At 41.6% G+C, this 13,034-nt stretch overlaps 1 protein-coding gene across 1 annotated transcript in view; it reads right to left on the bottom strand.

Annotated features, from left to right (window-relative positions):
* The window catches only part of PNLIPRP3 (pancreatic lipase related protein 3), a 53,115-nt gene that overhangs the window by 18,808 nt on the left and 21,273 nt on the right, over nucleotides 1-13,034 (bottom strand). The window contains exons 6-8 of the mRNA XM_049790439.1: nucleotides 6,761-6,997; nucleotides 5,963-6,180; nucleotides 378-497 (exon numbers count right to left, since the gene is read on the bottom strand). Coding sequence (XP_049646396.1) covers nucleotides 378-497; nucleotides 5,963-6,180; nucleotides 6,761-6,997 — 575 coding nt within the window. The remainder of the gene's footprint in view (nucleotides 1-377; nucleotides 498-5,962; nucleotides 6,181-6,760; nucleotides 6,998-13,034) is intronic.

The following is a 13,034-nucleotide window of genomic DNA, read 5'->3' as shown; positions in this document are numbered from 1 at the left end:
TACCTTATTAAATAAAACATTGCTCATTTATGTTAGCAGGTCTATTCATCTTGAGTATAATAGAGAAACATTAATTTTATAAAGTCAACTTGGGTAAAAAAAATTCCCCTTCAGTTAAATAAGAAATTGATCATACTATTCAATCTTTTGTCAAAGGGAAGGCTTTACCAAAGAATAATGACAATAATAAGTTTTAATCACAATCTGTGCAATTCAGAGTAAATGAAGACCAATGAGGCTTCAATCACTCATCTGAGGCCTTGGAACATGGACTGTGTGAATCCTAGGGGAGGGTTCCCATGAATACACATATGCACATTCACAATAAAAGCAAAGCTTTCATTCCAGTGTGAAAAAAAACCTTCATCACATCTTACATTACACATGTCTCGCTGCCATCTTCCATCTGTTTTCCAGCCAGCTATGTTGATCCGGGTGATGTGGTCTGGGTCAAAGTTTGAATGTGAGATCGTCGAATCATTAACCGCACTGATCTCCTGTTTAAGTGATGAAAGATTAAGACCAAATAATGGTTCAAAAGGACACAACTTAGGGGGTGAGCAATTAAAATAATTTTTTATTTAATCATGTTTATGAAAACTGATAATGTTACATTTTTACATCTAGCTGCCTTCTCAAAGGGATCTACTTCAGTATACCATGCTAATAGTAAAAGGCCAAGTAAGACAGCTAAATTTAAACCTAGCTTTGTTTGTTTGTTTGTTTTTGTTTTGGGGACACACCTAGCAGTTTTCAGGGGTTGCTCCTGGCTCTGTGCTCAGAAATTGCTCCTGGAAGGCTCGGGGACCATATGGCATGCTGAAGATTGAACCCAGGTGGCTGTGTACAAAGAAACACCCTACCTACTGTGCTATTGCTCCGGCCCTCAACCTAGCATTTATTTATTTATTTATTTTATTATTATTATTATTATTATTATTATTATTTGGTTTTTGGGTCACACCCGGCAGCACTCAGGAGCCACTCCTGGCTCTACACTCAGAAATGGCTCCTGGCAGGCTCGGGACCATATGGGACATTGGGATTCGAACCACCGTCCTTCTGCTTGCAAGGCAAATGCTTTACCTCCATGCTATCTCTATAGCTCTGGCCTTCAACCTAGCATTTTAATATTCTCTGAACAAGTTAAGCTAGAAAATCAATCACTTTACACATGTGTTAAGAGTAGTGTTTCAAATAACTAGGAAGCTGCTACACTTAAGCGGGGACTTGGGGGTCTATGCATTCACTTAACAGCAACAATAATATCATTTAAAAAATACTCTGCCTTTTTAATTTCTACCACAAACTTATGTGTCATAGTAACCTTTTAAGAGAGTTTCCCTGATGAGATATTTCCTGCTATCTATGGCAAAAGTACCAAAGATATGAATGTCATTATAGAATTCACTAGACAAATGTAATCGTGAGCAAAGGAAATAAATGTGACTGGTTTTACAGGCAAAGTTTGGAAGACAATGCTGAGTCAGAGTCAGTTAGAATTTTAGTCAACAGGTATAGCACTTCTCTGTTTTCTGCATAATTTCTGCATAATTTCAGAGACATATGTAGAGACCTAGAACTACGTGACAAGGAAAGCAAAATAGATGGCCTACTTCACTTTGTGACCAAAACGTAGAAGTTAGAATCTCCCCCATGAAATACTGAAGTGTATTAAAGAAAATTTTATGTGACTACTTTATATATTTGTAGCCTTTATAGGTGGTTGAACCCACTTTACAAGAAAACTCAAAGCCATTTTATGATACTGTGAACTTAAGTGGTTTTGTTCTAAGAACAAAATTAAAATGCACAAACATAAGTGATTTTATTGAGAAGACACAAATCCACAAATAGCAAGTGGCACACCAAGAGGGAACCCTATAACCAGAAAGCAACATTTTAGATATTTATGCAATGAAGCCAAGAGCCCTTTAGCCACTTGTGTTTAATGGTAATAGACTATGAATTGCACCATTTTCTAGCTAGTTAAAGTGTCTCCAGAATCGTAAGCAGACAATTATGAGAACATAAGTTGGTTGACACAGTAATGATAATGAAGCTAACCCACACAGCCTTGCACAGAAAATCGTACCAAGCAGTGTAGAGAAGAAATAACTTCACCCTTGGATTGCTGGAAGATGGGCAGTGATTTCATCAAGTTGGTAGGGGCATAAGGAGGTGGCAGGTCCCTTGAACCCACGTGCTGTAGCTCATGAAGCCTGGCTCAGGACCGCAAACCCAGTTAGTCTCCCCCAGTGTCATTTGTGTCTGAGCAGCTGGACCCTGGGCTGTGATCTGCTCAGATTTCTATCCTCACAGCATCTGGTGCAGATGCAGGCTTTGCTGCTGAGGTGGTTTAAACACATTCCCTGGGACTTTGTAGGAAGCACTCATCTACAAAAGAGTGAAACCCAGGTGTAAACATGTGTCTGCTGCTGTATTTAAAAGAATCCAGATGCTCCTTCTAGCTCCAGCAGGAGTCCCTTAAACCCTTATGAGTCTTATTTCTACACCCAAAAGAAAAATATAATATGGGGCCAGAGAGATAACATGGAGGTAGTGTGTTTACCTTGCATGCAGAGGACGGTGGTTTGAATCCAGGCATCCCATATGATCCCCTGAGCCTGCCAGGAGCGATTTCTGAGCATAGAGCCAGGAGTAATCCCTGAGCACTGCCGGGTGTGACCCAAAAACAAAAACAAAAACAAAAAAAATATATTGGAGAAAGAGGGAGAGACAGAGACAGAGATAGACAGAGAGGCAGAGACAGAGACAGAGACACAGAGAGAACAGTAAGTGAGGTGTTCCCTTACCTTGCAATACTGCTGTTGTTCCATTTGGGCCCCCAAAACAACCCAGGATTATTCCAGAGTCAGAGTAGCCCCTAACAAAATAAGCAGCTAATTTGGAGAAAAGATTTAATAGAAAGAGTCTTGTCATATCATGGGAATAGTTTGACCAAATGAACCCTAGCAGGCCTCAACACAATGATCTAGGGCCTGGACCATCCCAGTGTCCTCCACTGCCACAGGAGCTACTGAGGAGCTTAATCACAAGGGAAATGAACTGAAGAAGGCAGGAAGGAAGAGCCGGGTTTACTTTCTGTTTCACAAGAACACCCCTTGAAAATGGCACCCTCATAAGGCTGACTGCAGCCAACAGGTCTCTGGGCCTGTTGCTGTAAGTAAGAGCATGAAGGTGGCTGGGGGAAAGTGCACTGCCCAGAAAAGGACAATTTAAAGGGCCACCCCTCAGAGCTGGAAGGATAGTACAGTGGGTTGTGTACTTGCTTGGCACAAAGCAGACACAGGTTCAATTCCTGGCACCCCAAACCCTGTTAGGACTCATTCCTGAGTATAAAGCCAGAATTAAAGTCTGAACACAACCAGGTGTGCCTCCTCCCCAGAAAATAAAAAATGGGAGTGACTATTTGGTGGGAGCTCTTATCTCTGATCCCCCATTTCCTAGAGCTCTCAGGGAGCCTGAGTGGTGGTTGGGAAGCAGCCTCGTCTACCTACCCAAAGAAGCTAACTCCCTTTCTAGAATATCTTATTCCTGGCAAGTTTCAAAACAGTCACCAGTCAGGCATGTTCTGGCAGTGACTACAGGCTGCAGACACTGAAACTACAGTCATAAGAACTGCATTATCCCCAGAAGTAAATGAGTCACAGGGTACAGAGTATCGGGTCTGAGGAAAGTGGGTTGATTCTCTCCTGGCTGATGGGCAGTGGTGGAGACCCGTGACCCTCCCTAGGACATGTTCATTGAGCCACATTCCCCTGGCTCCATTTGCCTGTGCTTTCTCCTTGACCAAGACGGGAATAGCCAGACACAGGTGGCCTCTGAGGAAGTTCCTCTTATCAGTGCCATGCCCTGACTCCTTCAGTGTCTTTCTTGTTCTCAAGGAACAAGATGACAGCAAACCCTGAGGCTTCCTCAAGGCCCCATGCCATGCAGATCTGGTTTGTCATGCACTACACGTCTCACTGACATGCCAGGAGGCAGTGCACACATGAAGAACATGAGCTTAGGGCCTTTCTGAGGAAATATATCTCCAATGAGCTCTGAGCTGGTGTAAGAGCCCAGCTCAGGAATTGCCTGTGCTCTATAAGAGTAAATGTAAAAGATAAAGGATAGACCAGTTTTGGAAGGATGGAAGGTTGAGATTGGAAGTCTGAGACCAGAACAGAACTTGAAGACACCCCCCCCCATTTCCATTCAGGAGAGCAGGGATTCTTAGTCAGACAGATGGGGTGTGCCTAAGCGTCATTACTATTCTCTGTAGGCCATTTAGCAGCACCATTATTCAGCAGTATGTGATCTTTACAACTGTACTATCTAAAAAGTTTCAACACTCCCACACAAAAATCTGTCCCTTAACATGAAGTAACATCACTTCTGGATCCCCTCCCCAGTCACTGGTGACCATTGTTCTTCCTGCACTGATGCACTTGACTCTTTGCAGGCACCTCCTGAAGCTGGAATCACATGACCCTTGCACCTAGGTCATCACTGGGTCAGGTTTATTTGTTTATTTATTTATCTATTTATTTGGGTATTTAGCCACACCTAATGGTGCTCAGGGGCTACTCCTGGCTCTGTGCACAGAAGTCACTCCTAGAAGGCTTGTGGGACCATATGGGATGCTGGGGATAAAACCCAGGTCGGCCGTGTGCAAGGCAGACATGCTATCTCTCTAGCCCCAAGGGTCTGCTTTATTGAACCTAGTGAACTGTGAGCTGGGTTTCTGCAGTGAGGAGTGTGGGTCCCTGTTCCTAGCAGCATGTGGGGACATATCATGAGTATATCATCTATTGCACCAGAATTTCAGGCTCCTGTGCTCACATCGGGGCTGGTTCCCTGAGTTTGGCGCACCATCAGAGGCAGCTTTCGGGAACAGTGGAAACAGCCCAAGACAGTCACCATTAGCCACAGTGACTTCCAAACCCTAGAAATGGTTGGTTGGTGCAGCACAAGAAGTGAATTTGAAATTGTATACTGTGAATATAACCAACTAGTTCCCCAACTCCTTGCTGGGGGACATGTCCTTGTCACAAGGAGAGCACAGTTTGGTCACAGTTGTACAGCTGCAACAGTCTCAGTGTCTATATTCATGGGACTGGGAACTTAGGGGTCCTGGCCAATGAATAGTATGCACCAGGGCTTAGATTCAATCCCTGCCCCTGAGTGTTACAGAGGGTGAGCATCAGGGCACCAGTGGCTGCTCAACAGGCCCGGGTGCAGCCCAGCTGACCAAGTATTGTGAGGAGTGGTCTTAGGGTCTTCAAGCACTGATACAGGAAGCCCAAATATGTACATATATTAATTGAAGAAAACAACAGATTTTTACCCATGAGAAACATCCTAGTCAGGGCAATCTTTATGTGAAAATATTCATAAAGGGGAAGAAGTGATAGCACAGTGGGTAGGAAGTTCACCTTGCATGCAACTGACCGGGTTTGATCCTTGGCATTCCGTATGGTCCCCTGAGCAATCGATCACCAGGAGAAATTCCTGAACTCAGAGCCTGAGCACCATTAGGCATGGCTTAAAAAAAAATATATATATATATATATACTCAGAGATTCTTCTGGTGACCAGAAAAAGTATGGGTGTTAAGGTGCTCACACAGGTGAGCTCTGGCACTGCATACAGTCTCCTGAACACAGGACAAGAAAGAAGGTAGGGTGTACAGAATGGGAGTGGAAGGAGAAAGGAAGAGAGGGAAGAAAAAGGAAGGAAGGATGAAAAGAATGGAGGAGAGAGAAAGGAAAGATAGAGGAAGGAAAAAGGAAGAAAGGATGAAAGAAGGAAGGAAGGAAAGAACGAAAGAAGAAAGGAGGGAAAGAAGGAGGGAAGAATTCATCCAATAGCCAATCACATGACTGCACCCATGTCCTCTCTGGCCAAAGCTGCTCGTCTTTTCTAGACAGTGTGTGTGGAGCAGCCACTCCCTTACCTGATAGGTGTCAGGGTTCTGTTGGGTGTAGAGCAGAAAGCGTGTGCCTATCTTCTCTGGAGGCCAGGGCAAGCCAGCCAGTGGGCGTGACCAAGTGTGGGTCCATGGGTAGCCATCTTTGAAGCAGCCCACCCTTTCATAACACACTTCTTTCCCTGCAGCAGAAAGAAGAAGTGACAACTTGTGGAAGCCCAGTCCCCAGCAGTCTGTGCCTCCAACTTTAAGTGTTCGCTGAAATTAGCCTTTAAGTGAAACAAATGAAGTCTGGCTCAAAATTCTTTAAAAATTATCTCCTTTCCTCCTCCTCCTCCTCCTCCTCCTCCTCCTCCTCATCATCATCATCATCATCCAAATCAAGATTTGTTGATGAAAACAAATAAATAGCAAGGCAAGGCAATGATAGTTCAAAGGGCTGGAGTAATTGTGGGGGTCTGATTTCTGTTATCAGCACTGCTAGGTTCCCTGAGCACCCTGGGAGTGATCCCCCTAAGCACTGAAAATGAAATAATCCCTGGACACCACTGAGTGTGGTCCCAAAACAAAACAAATGCATTCAGAAATGAGTAACAACATCTCCTAGCTGTTCCCGAACCTAATCTCCCTAGCGGGACCTACCTTTACACTTGCCTGAAATTTGGGTGGTTTCCTCTGTATCTAAATGATTCAGTTGTATGACAATGTTTCAGCTAAAGTCTCATGCAATATCTTAGTCACTGCATTAATATATTAGGAAATAACTCACCTTCCCCCCGGTCCAACCAAGATGGAGCAGCGTATCACAGCATTGGCTCTACAGACTGTGAGTCTTTTTGGATGGGCTTCTGGGAGCCATAGGCTGGAGAATGGAAGGCCTAGGGGAGCTGCCTGGTGTTAGGGGTGGAAGATCAGGGAAAAGCTTCTGGTAGAAATGTGGAAAGGAGCTGGGAAGACTATAGGAGGGAGTGCTATGTTCTAGAGACAAGCTGTGAATCCAGGCCTGCTCACAGCCTCTGGAAGCACTTCTGAAGAGGCATTCTGTATCTGGGTCTGGAAGGACTGGGGAAAGAGCAGACCAGACCAGATTCTGCTAGAATGAGAGTTTGCACCACAGAGAAAACTTATTGCTAAAAAAGTTGACGAGCTAGGAGAAATTTGAAAAAATGGAACCCTTCTCTGTCTCTCAGAAACTCGGTGCTCCTCTCATGACTCTGGAATGGCCAGAAGGGTGAACTGTGTTTGCTGCACCCCAGCCCTAGCAAAGCAGACAATGCTGAAAATTGGGGATGAAGTTCTGAAAAAAGTGCTATAAGGCTCAGTAGCCACCTACTCCTGCTCTTCTCTATCTCTCAGCTCCTCCCCAAACGTCCAGAACTCTGAATCTAACCCCTCTGCCATGTTTTAGGATGTCAGGATGGGGTGGGAGGCAGGGGTCAAGGGTGGGAGCAGTAGAAGCCTCTTTTAGAGGAGAATAAATAACAGGAACCAGTACTATAACCACTCTGGAAAAATGTACAGATGGAAATGTTACATGTAGATGGACATGTTGTATGCAAATTCATCATTTCCAAATTCATGACTTTAATTACACAAACAGGATTAAATACTTGAATGTCCCTTTTAGTGCATTTCTGACCTCTGTCCTTCTATGGCTAAGGTCTTCATCCTCTACATTTTTTCTAACATTTTCTTTATCTTACTGATGACAAATTTACAAGTTATATTGTAGTTTCAGGATTTATGCTTTTCTTTTCTTTTTTCTTTTCTTTCTTTCTTTCTTTCTTTCTTTCTTTCTTTCTTTCTTTCTTTCTTTCTTTCTTTCTTTCTTCTTTCTTTCTCTCTTTCTCTCTTTCTTTCTCTCTCTTTCTTTCTTTCTTTCTTTCTCTTTCTTTCTTTCTTTCTTTCTTTCTTTCTCTCTTTCTCTCTTTCTTTCTCTCTCTTTCTTTCTCTCTTTCTTTCTTTCTTTCTCTCTTTCTTTCTTTCTTTCTTTCTTTCTTTCTTTCTTTCTTCTTTCTTTCTTTCTTTCTTTCTTTCTTTCTTTCTCTATCTCTCTCTCTTTCTCTCTATTTCTTTCTTTCTTTCTTTCTTTCTTTCTTTCTTCTTTCTTTCTTTCTCTTCTTTCTTTCTTTCTTTCTTTCTTTCTTTCTTCTTCTTCTTTCTTTCTTTCTTTCTTTCTTTCTTTCGTTTTTGGGCGATACCCAGCAGTGCTCAGGGGTTACTCCTGGCTATCTGCTCAGAAATAGCTCCTGGCAGGCTCGGGGGACCATATGGGATGCCAGGATTCAAACCAACCACCTTAGGTCCTGAATAGGCTTCTTGCAAGGCAAAGGCCACTGTGTTATCTCTCTGGCCCTGACTTATGCTTTTCTTTCTTTTTTTTTTTAGTATTTTTTATTTATTTAAACATCTTGATTACAAATATGATTGTGATTAGGTTTCAGTCATATAAAGAACACCCCCCCTTCACCAGTGCAACATTCCCACCACCAATGTCCCAAATCTCCCTCCATCCCACCCCACCCCCACCTGTACTCTAGACAGGCTTTCCAGTTCCCTCATTCATTCACATGATTATGGTAGTTCTCAGTGTAGTTATTTCTATAACTGCTCTCACCACTCTTCGTGGTGAGCTTCATGAAGTGAGCTGGAAGTTTCAGCCCTCCTCTCATTGTCTCTGAGGATTGTTGCAAAGATGACTTTTATTTTTCTTAAAACCCATAGATGAGTGAGTCTATTCTGCATCTCTCTCTCCCTCTGACTTATTTCACTCAGCATAATAGACGCCATGGACATCCATGTATAGGAAAATTTCATGACTTCATCTCTCCTGATGGCTGCATAATATTCCATTGTGTATATGTACCATGGTTTCTTTAGCCATTCATCTGTTGAAGGGCATCTTGGTTGTTTCCAGAGCCTGGCTATTGTGAATAGTGCTGCGATAAACATAGGTGTGAGGAAGTGGTTTTTGTATTGTGTTCTTGTGTTCCTAGGGTATATTCCTAGGATTGATATAGCTGGATCATATGGGAGCTCAATTTCTAGTTTTTGTAGGAATCTCCATATCACTTTTCATAGAGGTTGGACTAGACAGCATTCCCACCAGCAGTGGATAAGACTTCCTTTCTCTCCACCTCCCCGCCAGCACCGATTGTTCTCATTCTTTGTGATGTGTGCCATTCTCTGGGGTGTGAGGTGGTATCTCATCATTGTTTTGATTTGCATCTCCCTGATGATCAGTGATGTGGAGCATTTTTTCATGTGTCTTTTGGCCATTTGTATTTCTTCTTTGTCAAAGTGTCTGTTCATTTCTTCTCCCCATTTTTTGATGGGATTAGATGTTTTTTTCTTGTAAAGTTCTGTCAGTGCCCTGTATATTTTGGATATTGGCCCTTTATCTGATGGGTATTGGGTGAATAGTTTTTCCCACACTGTGGGTGGCTCTTGTATCCTGGGCACTATTTCTTTTGAGGTGCAGAAGCTTCTCATCTTAATGTATTCCCATCTGTTGATCTCTGCTTCCACTTGTTTGGAAAGTGCAGTTTCCTCCTTGAAGATGCCTTTAGTTTCAATGTCATGGAGTGTTTTACTTGCGTGTTGTTCTATATACCTTATGGTATTCGGTCTGATATCAAGGTCTTTAATTCATTTGGATTTTACCTTCGTACATGATGTTAACTGGGGGTCTATGTTCGCTTTTCTGCAAGTGGCAAACCAGTTCGTTCTGCCAGCACCATTGTTGAAGAGGTTTTCCCTGCTCCACTTAGGATTTCTTGCTCCCTTGTCAAAAATTAGGTGACTGTATGTCTGGGGAACATTGTCTGAGAACTCAAGCCTATTCCACTGATCTGAGGGTCTATCTTTATTCCAATACCATGCTGGTTTGATAACTATTGCTTTGTAGTACAGTTTAAAGTTGGGGAAAGTAATGCCTCCCATACTGCTTTTCCCTAGGAGTGCTTTAGCTATTCGAGAGTGTTTATTGTTCCAGATGAACTTCATAAGTGTTTGATTCACTTCTTTGAAGAATGTCATGGATATCTTTAGAGGGATCACATTAAATCTGTACAATGCTTTGGGGAGTATTGCCATTTTAATTATGTTAATCCTGCCAATCCATGAGCAGGGTATGTGTTTCCATTTCCGTGTGTCCTCTCTTATTTCTTGGAGCAGGACTTTATAGTTTTCTTTGTATAGGTCCTTCACGTCTTTAGTCAAATTGACTCCAAGATATTTGAGTTTGTGTGGCACTAATGTGAATGGGATTACCTTCTTGATGTCCATCTCTTCCCTATCATTATTAGTGTATAAAAAGGCCATTGATTTCTGTGTGTTAATTTTGTAGCCTGCCACCTTGATATATGAGTCTATTGTTACTAGAAGCTTTTTGGTAAAGTCTTTAGGGTTTTCAAAGTAGAGTATCAAGTCATCTGCAAACAGTGAGAACTTGACTTCTTCCTTTCCTATCTGGATTCCCTTGATATCTTTTTCTTGCCTGATCGCTATAGCAAGCACTTCCAGTACTATGCTGAAGAGGAATGGTGAGAGCGGACCACCTTGTCTTGTACCAGAATTTAGAGGAAAGGCTTTTAGTTTTTCTCCATTGAGGATAATATTTGTCATTGGCTTGTGGTAGATGGCTTCAACTAGATTGAGAAAGGTTCCTTCCATTCCCATCTTGTTCAGAGTTTTGATCAAGAATGGGTGTTGGACCTTATCAAATGCTTTCTCTGCATCTATTGATATGATCTTGTGATTTTTATTTTTTGTTGTTGTTGATGTTGTGCATGATATTGATAGATTTATGGATGTTAAACCATCCTTGCATTCCTGGGATGAAACCTACTTGGTCGTATTGTATGATCTTCTTGATGATGCATTGGATCCTATTTGCCAGGATTTTGTTGAAGATCTTTGCATCTGCATTCATCAGGGATATTGGTCTGTAATTTTCTTTTTTGGCAGCATCTCTGTTTGGTTTTGGTATCAAGGTGATGTTGGCTTCATAAAAGCTGTTTGGGAGTGTTCTCGTTTTTTCAATTTCATGGAAGAGCCTGGCTAGGATTGGTAGTAGCTCCTCTTGAACGGTTTGAAAGAATTCATTAGTAAATACATCTGGGCCTGGGATTTTCTTTTTAGGCAGATGTTTGATTACAGTTTCAATTTCCTCAGTAGTGATGGGGTGTTTAGACATGCTATATCCTCCTTACTTAATTGTGGAAGGTTATAAGTGTCCAAGAATTTATCCATTTTCTTCTAGGTTCTCATGTTTAGTAGCATAAAGATTCTCAAAGTAGTCTCTAATTACCCTTTGGATCTCTGCAGTTTCTGTTGTGATTTCTCCCTAGTCATTTCTAATACGGGTTATCAAGTTTCTCTCTTTCTCTTTCTTTGTGAGTTTTGCCAATGACCTATCAATCTTGTTTATTTTTTCAAAGAACCAACTTCTGCTTTCGTTGATCTTTCGAATTGTTTTTTGGTTTTCCACTTCATTGATTTCTGCTTTCAGTTTTGTTATTTCCTTCTGTCTCACTATTTTTGGTTCCTTTTTTTGGTCATTTTCTAATTTTATGAGCTGCGTCATTAAGTTATTTAGGTATGCCCCTTCTTCCTTCCTGATGCATGCTTGCAAAGCTATAAATTTTCCTCTCAGGACCATTTTTGCTGTGCCCCATAGATTCTGGCAGTTTGTGTCTTCATTATCATTTGTTTCCAGGAAAGTTTTGCTTTCCTTTTTGATTTCATCTCAGACCCACTGGTTGTTCAGTAGCAGGGTGTTTAATTTCCAATTCTTAAAGTTTTTCTTCTGTGTGGCTTTGTAGTTCACATCTAATTTCAGAGCCTTGGAGTCAGCAAAAGTAGCCTGCAAGATTTCTATCCTCTTGATTTTATGAAGGTATGTTTTATGTGTCAGCATGTGGTCTATCCTGGAGAATGACTCATGTACATTGGAGAAGAATGTGTATCCAGGTTTTTTGGGGTGGAGTGTCCTATATATATCTACTAGTCCTCTTTATTCTATTACTCTTTTCAGGGTTAGTATGTTTTTGTTGGGTTTCAGTCTGGTTGATCTATCAAGTGTTGACAATGCCCTGTTGAGGTCTCCCACAATTATTGTGTTATTATTGATGTCTTCTTTCAGATTTGTCAGTAATTGTATTAAATAATTTTCTGGTCTCTCATTGGGTGTATATATGTTTAATAGTCTGATTTCTTCCTGTTGCACATATCCCTTGATTAGTACATAGTGTCCATCTTTGTCCCTTACAACTTTTCTGAGTATAAAGTTGGTGTCATCAGATAATAATATGGCCACCCCAGCTTTTGTAAGGGTGTGTTTGATTGGATAATTTTCCTCCAGCCTTTGATTTTAGTCTATGTTTGTTCTGACTATTCAGGTGTGTTTTTTTAAACAGCAGAAGGTTGGATTCATCTTTTTGACCCATTTTGCCACTTTGTCTTTTAATTGGTGAATTTAGTCCATTGGCATTGAGGGAGATGATTGTCATAGGATTTAATGTCATCTTTGTAAATAAGTTTGCTGTGTTTGTTGGTCTCTCTTGTCTTAAAGTAGACCTTTCAGTTTTTCCTTTAAAGCTGGTTTTTCATCTGTGAAGTTTCTGAGCTGTTGTTTATCCATGAAACTATGTATCCTTCCTTCAAACCTGAACTTGAGTTGGGCAGGGTGCAGTTTTCTCGGTGAGGCATCTATTTCATTCAGTCTTGTCCCAATATCTCACCACTGTCTTCTGGCCTTGAGAGTTTCTTGTGACATGTCTGCTGTATGTCTTAGGGATGCTCCTTTGAATGTAATTTCTCTTTTTGATCTTGCTGCTTTCAGTATTCTATCTCTATCTATGGGATTTGTCATTGCAACGAGGATGTGTCTTGGGGTGTTTTTCTTTGGGTCTCTTTTAGCTGGTACTCTTCAGGCATGCAGGATTTGATTGCATGTAGTCTTTAACTCTGGGAGTATCTCTTTGATAATGTCTTTGACAGTTGATTCTTCCTGGAGATCTCTTACCTGGGTCTCTGAGACTCCAATGATTCTTATGTTGTTTCTGTTGAGTTTATCAGAGACTTCTATTTTCATCTG

This window comes from Suncus etruscus, chromosome 17 (genome assembly GCF_024139225.1).
Source record: "Suncus etruscus isolate mSunEtr1 chromosome 17, mSunEtr1.pri.cur, whole genome shotgun sequence".
Lineage (NCBI taxonomy): Eukaryota > Metazoa > Chordata > Mammalia > Eulipotyphla > Soricidae > Suncus > Suncus etruscus.
This window is presented reverse-complemented; position numbering and strand designations above follow the sequence as displayed.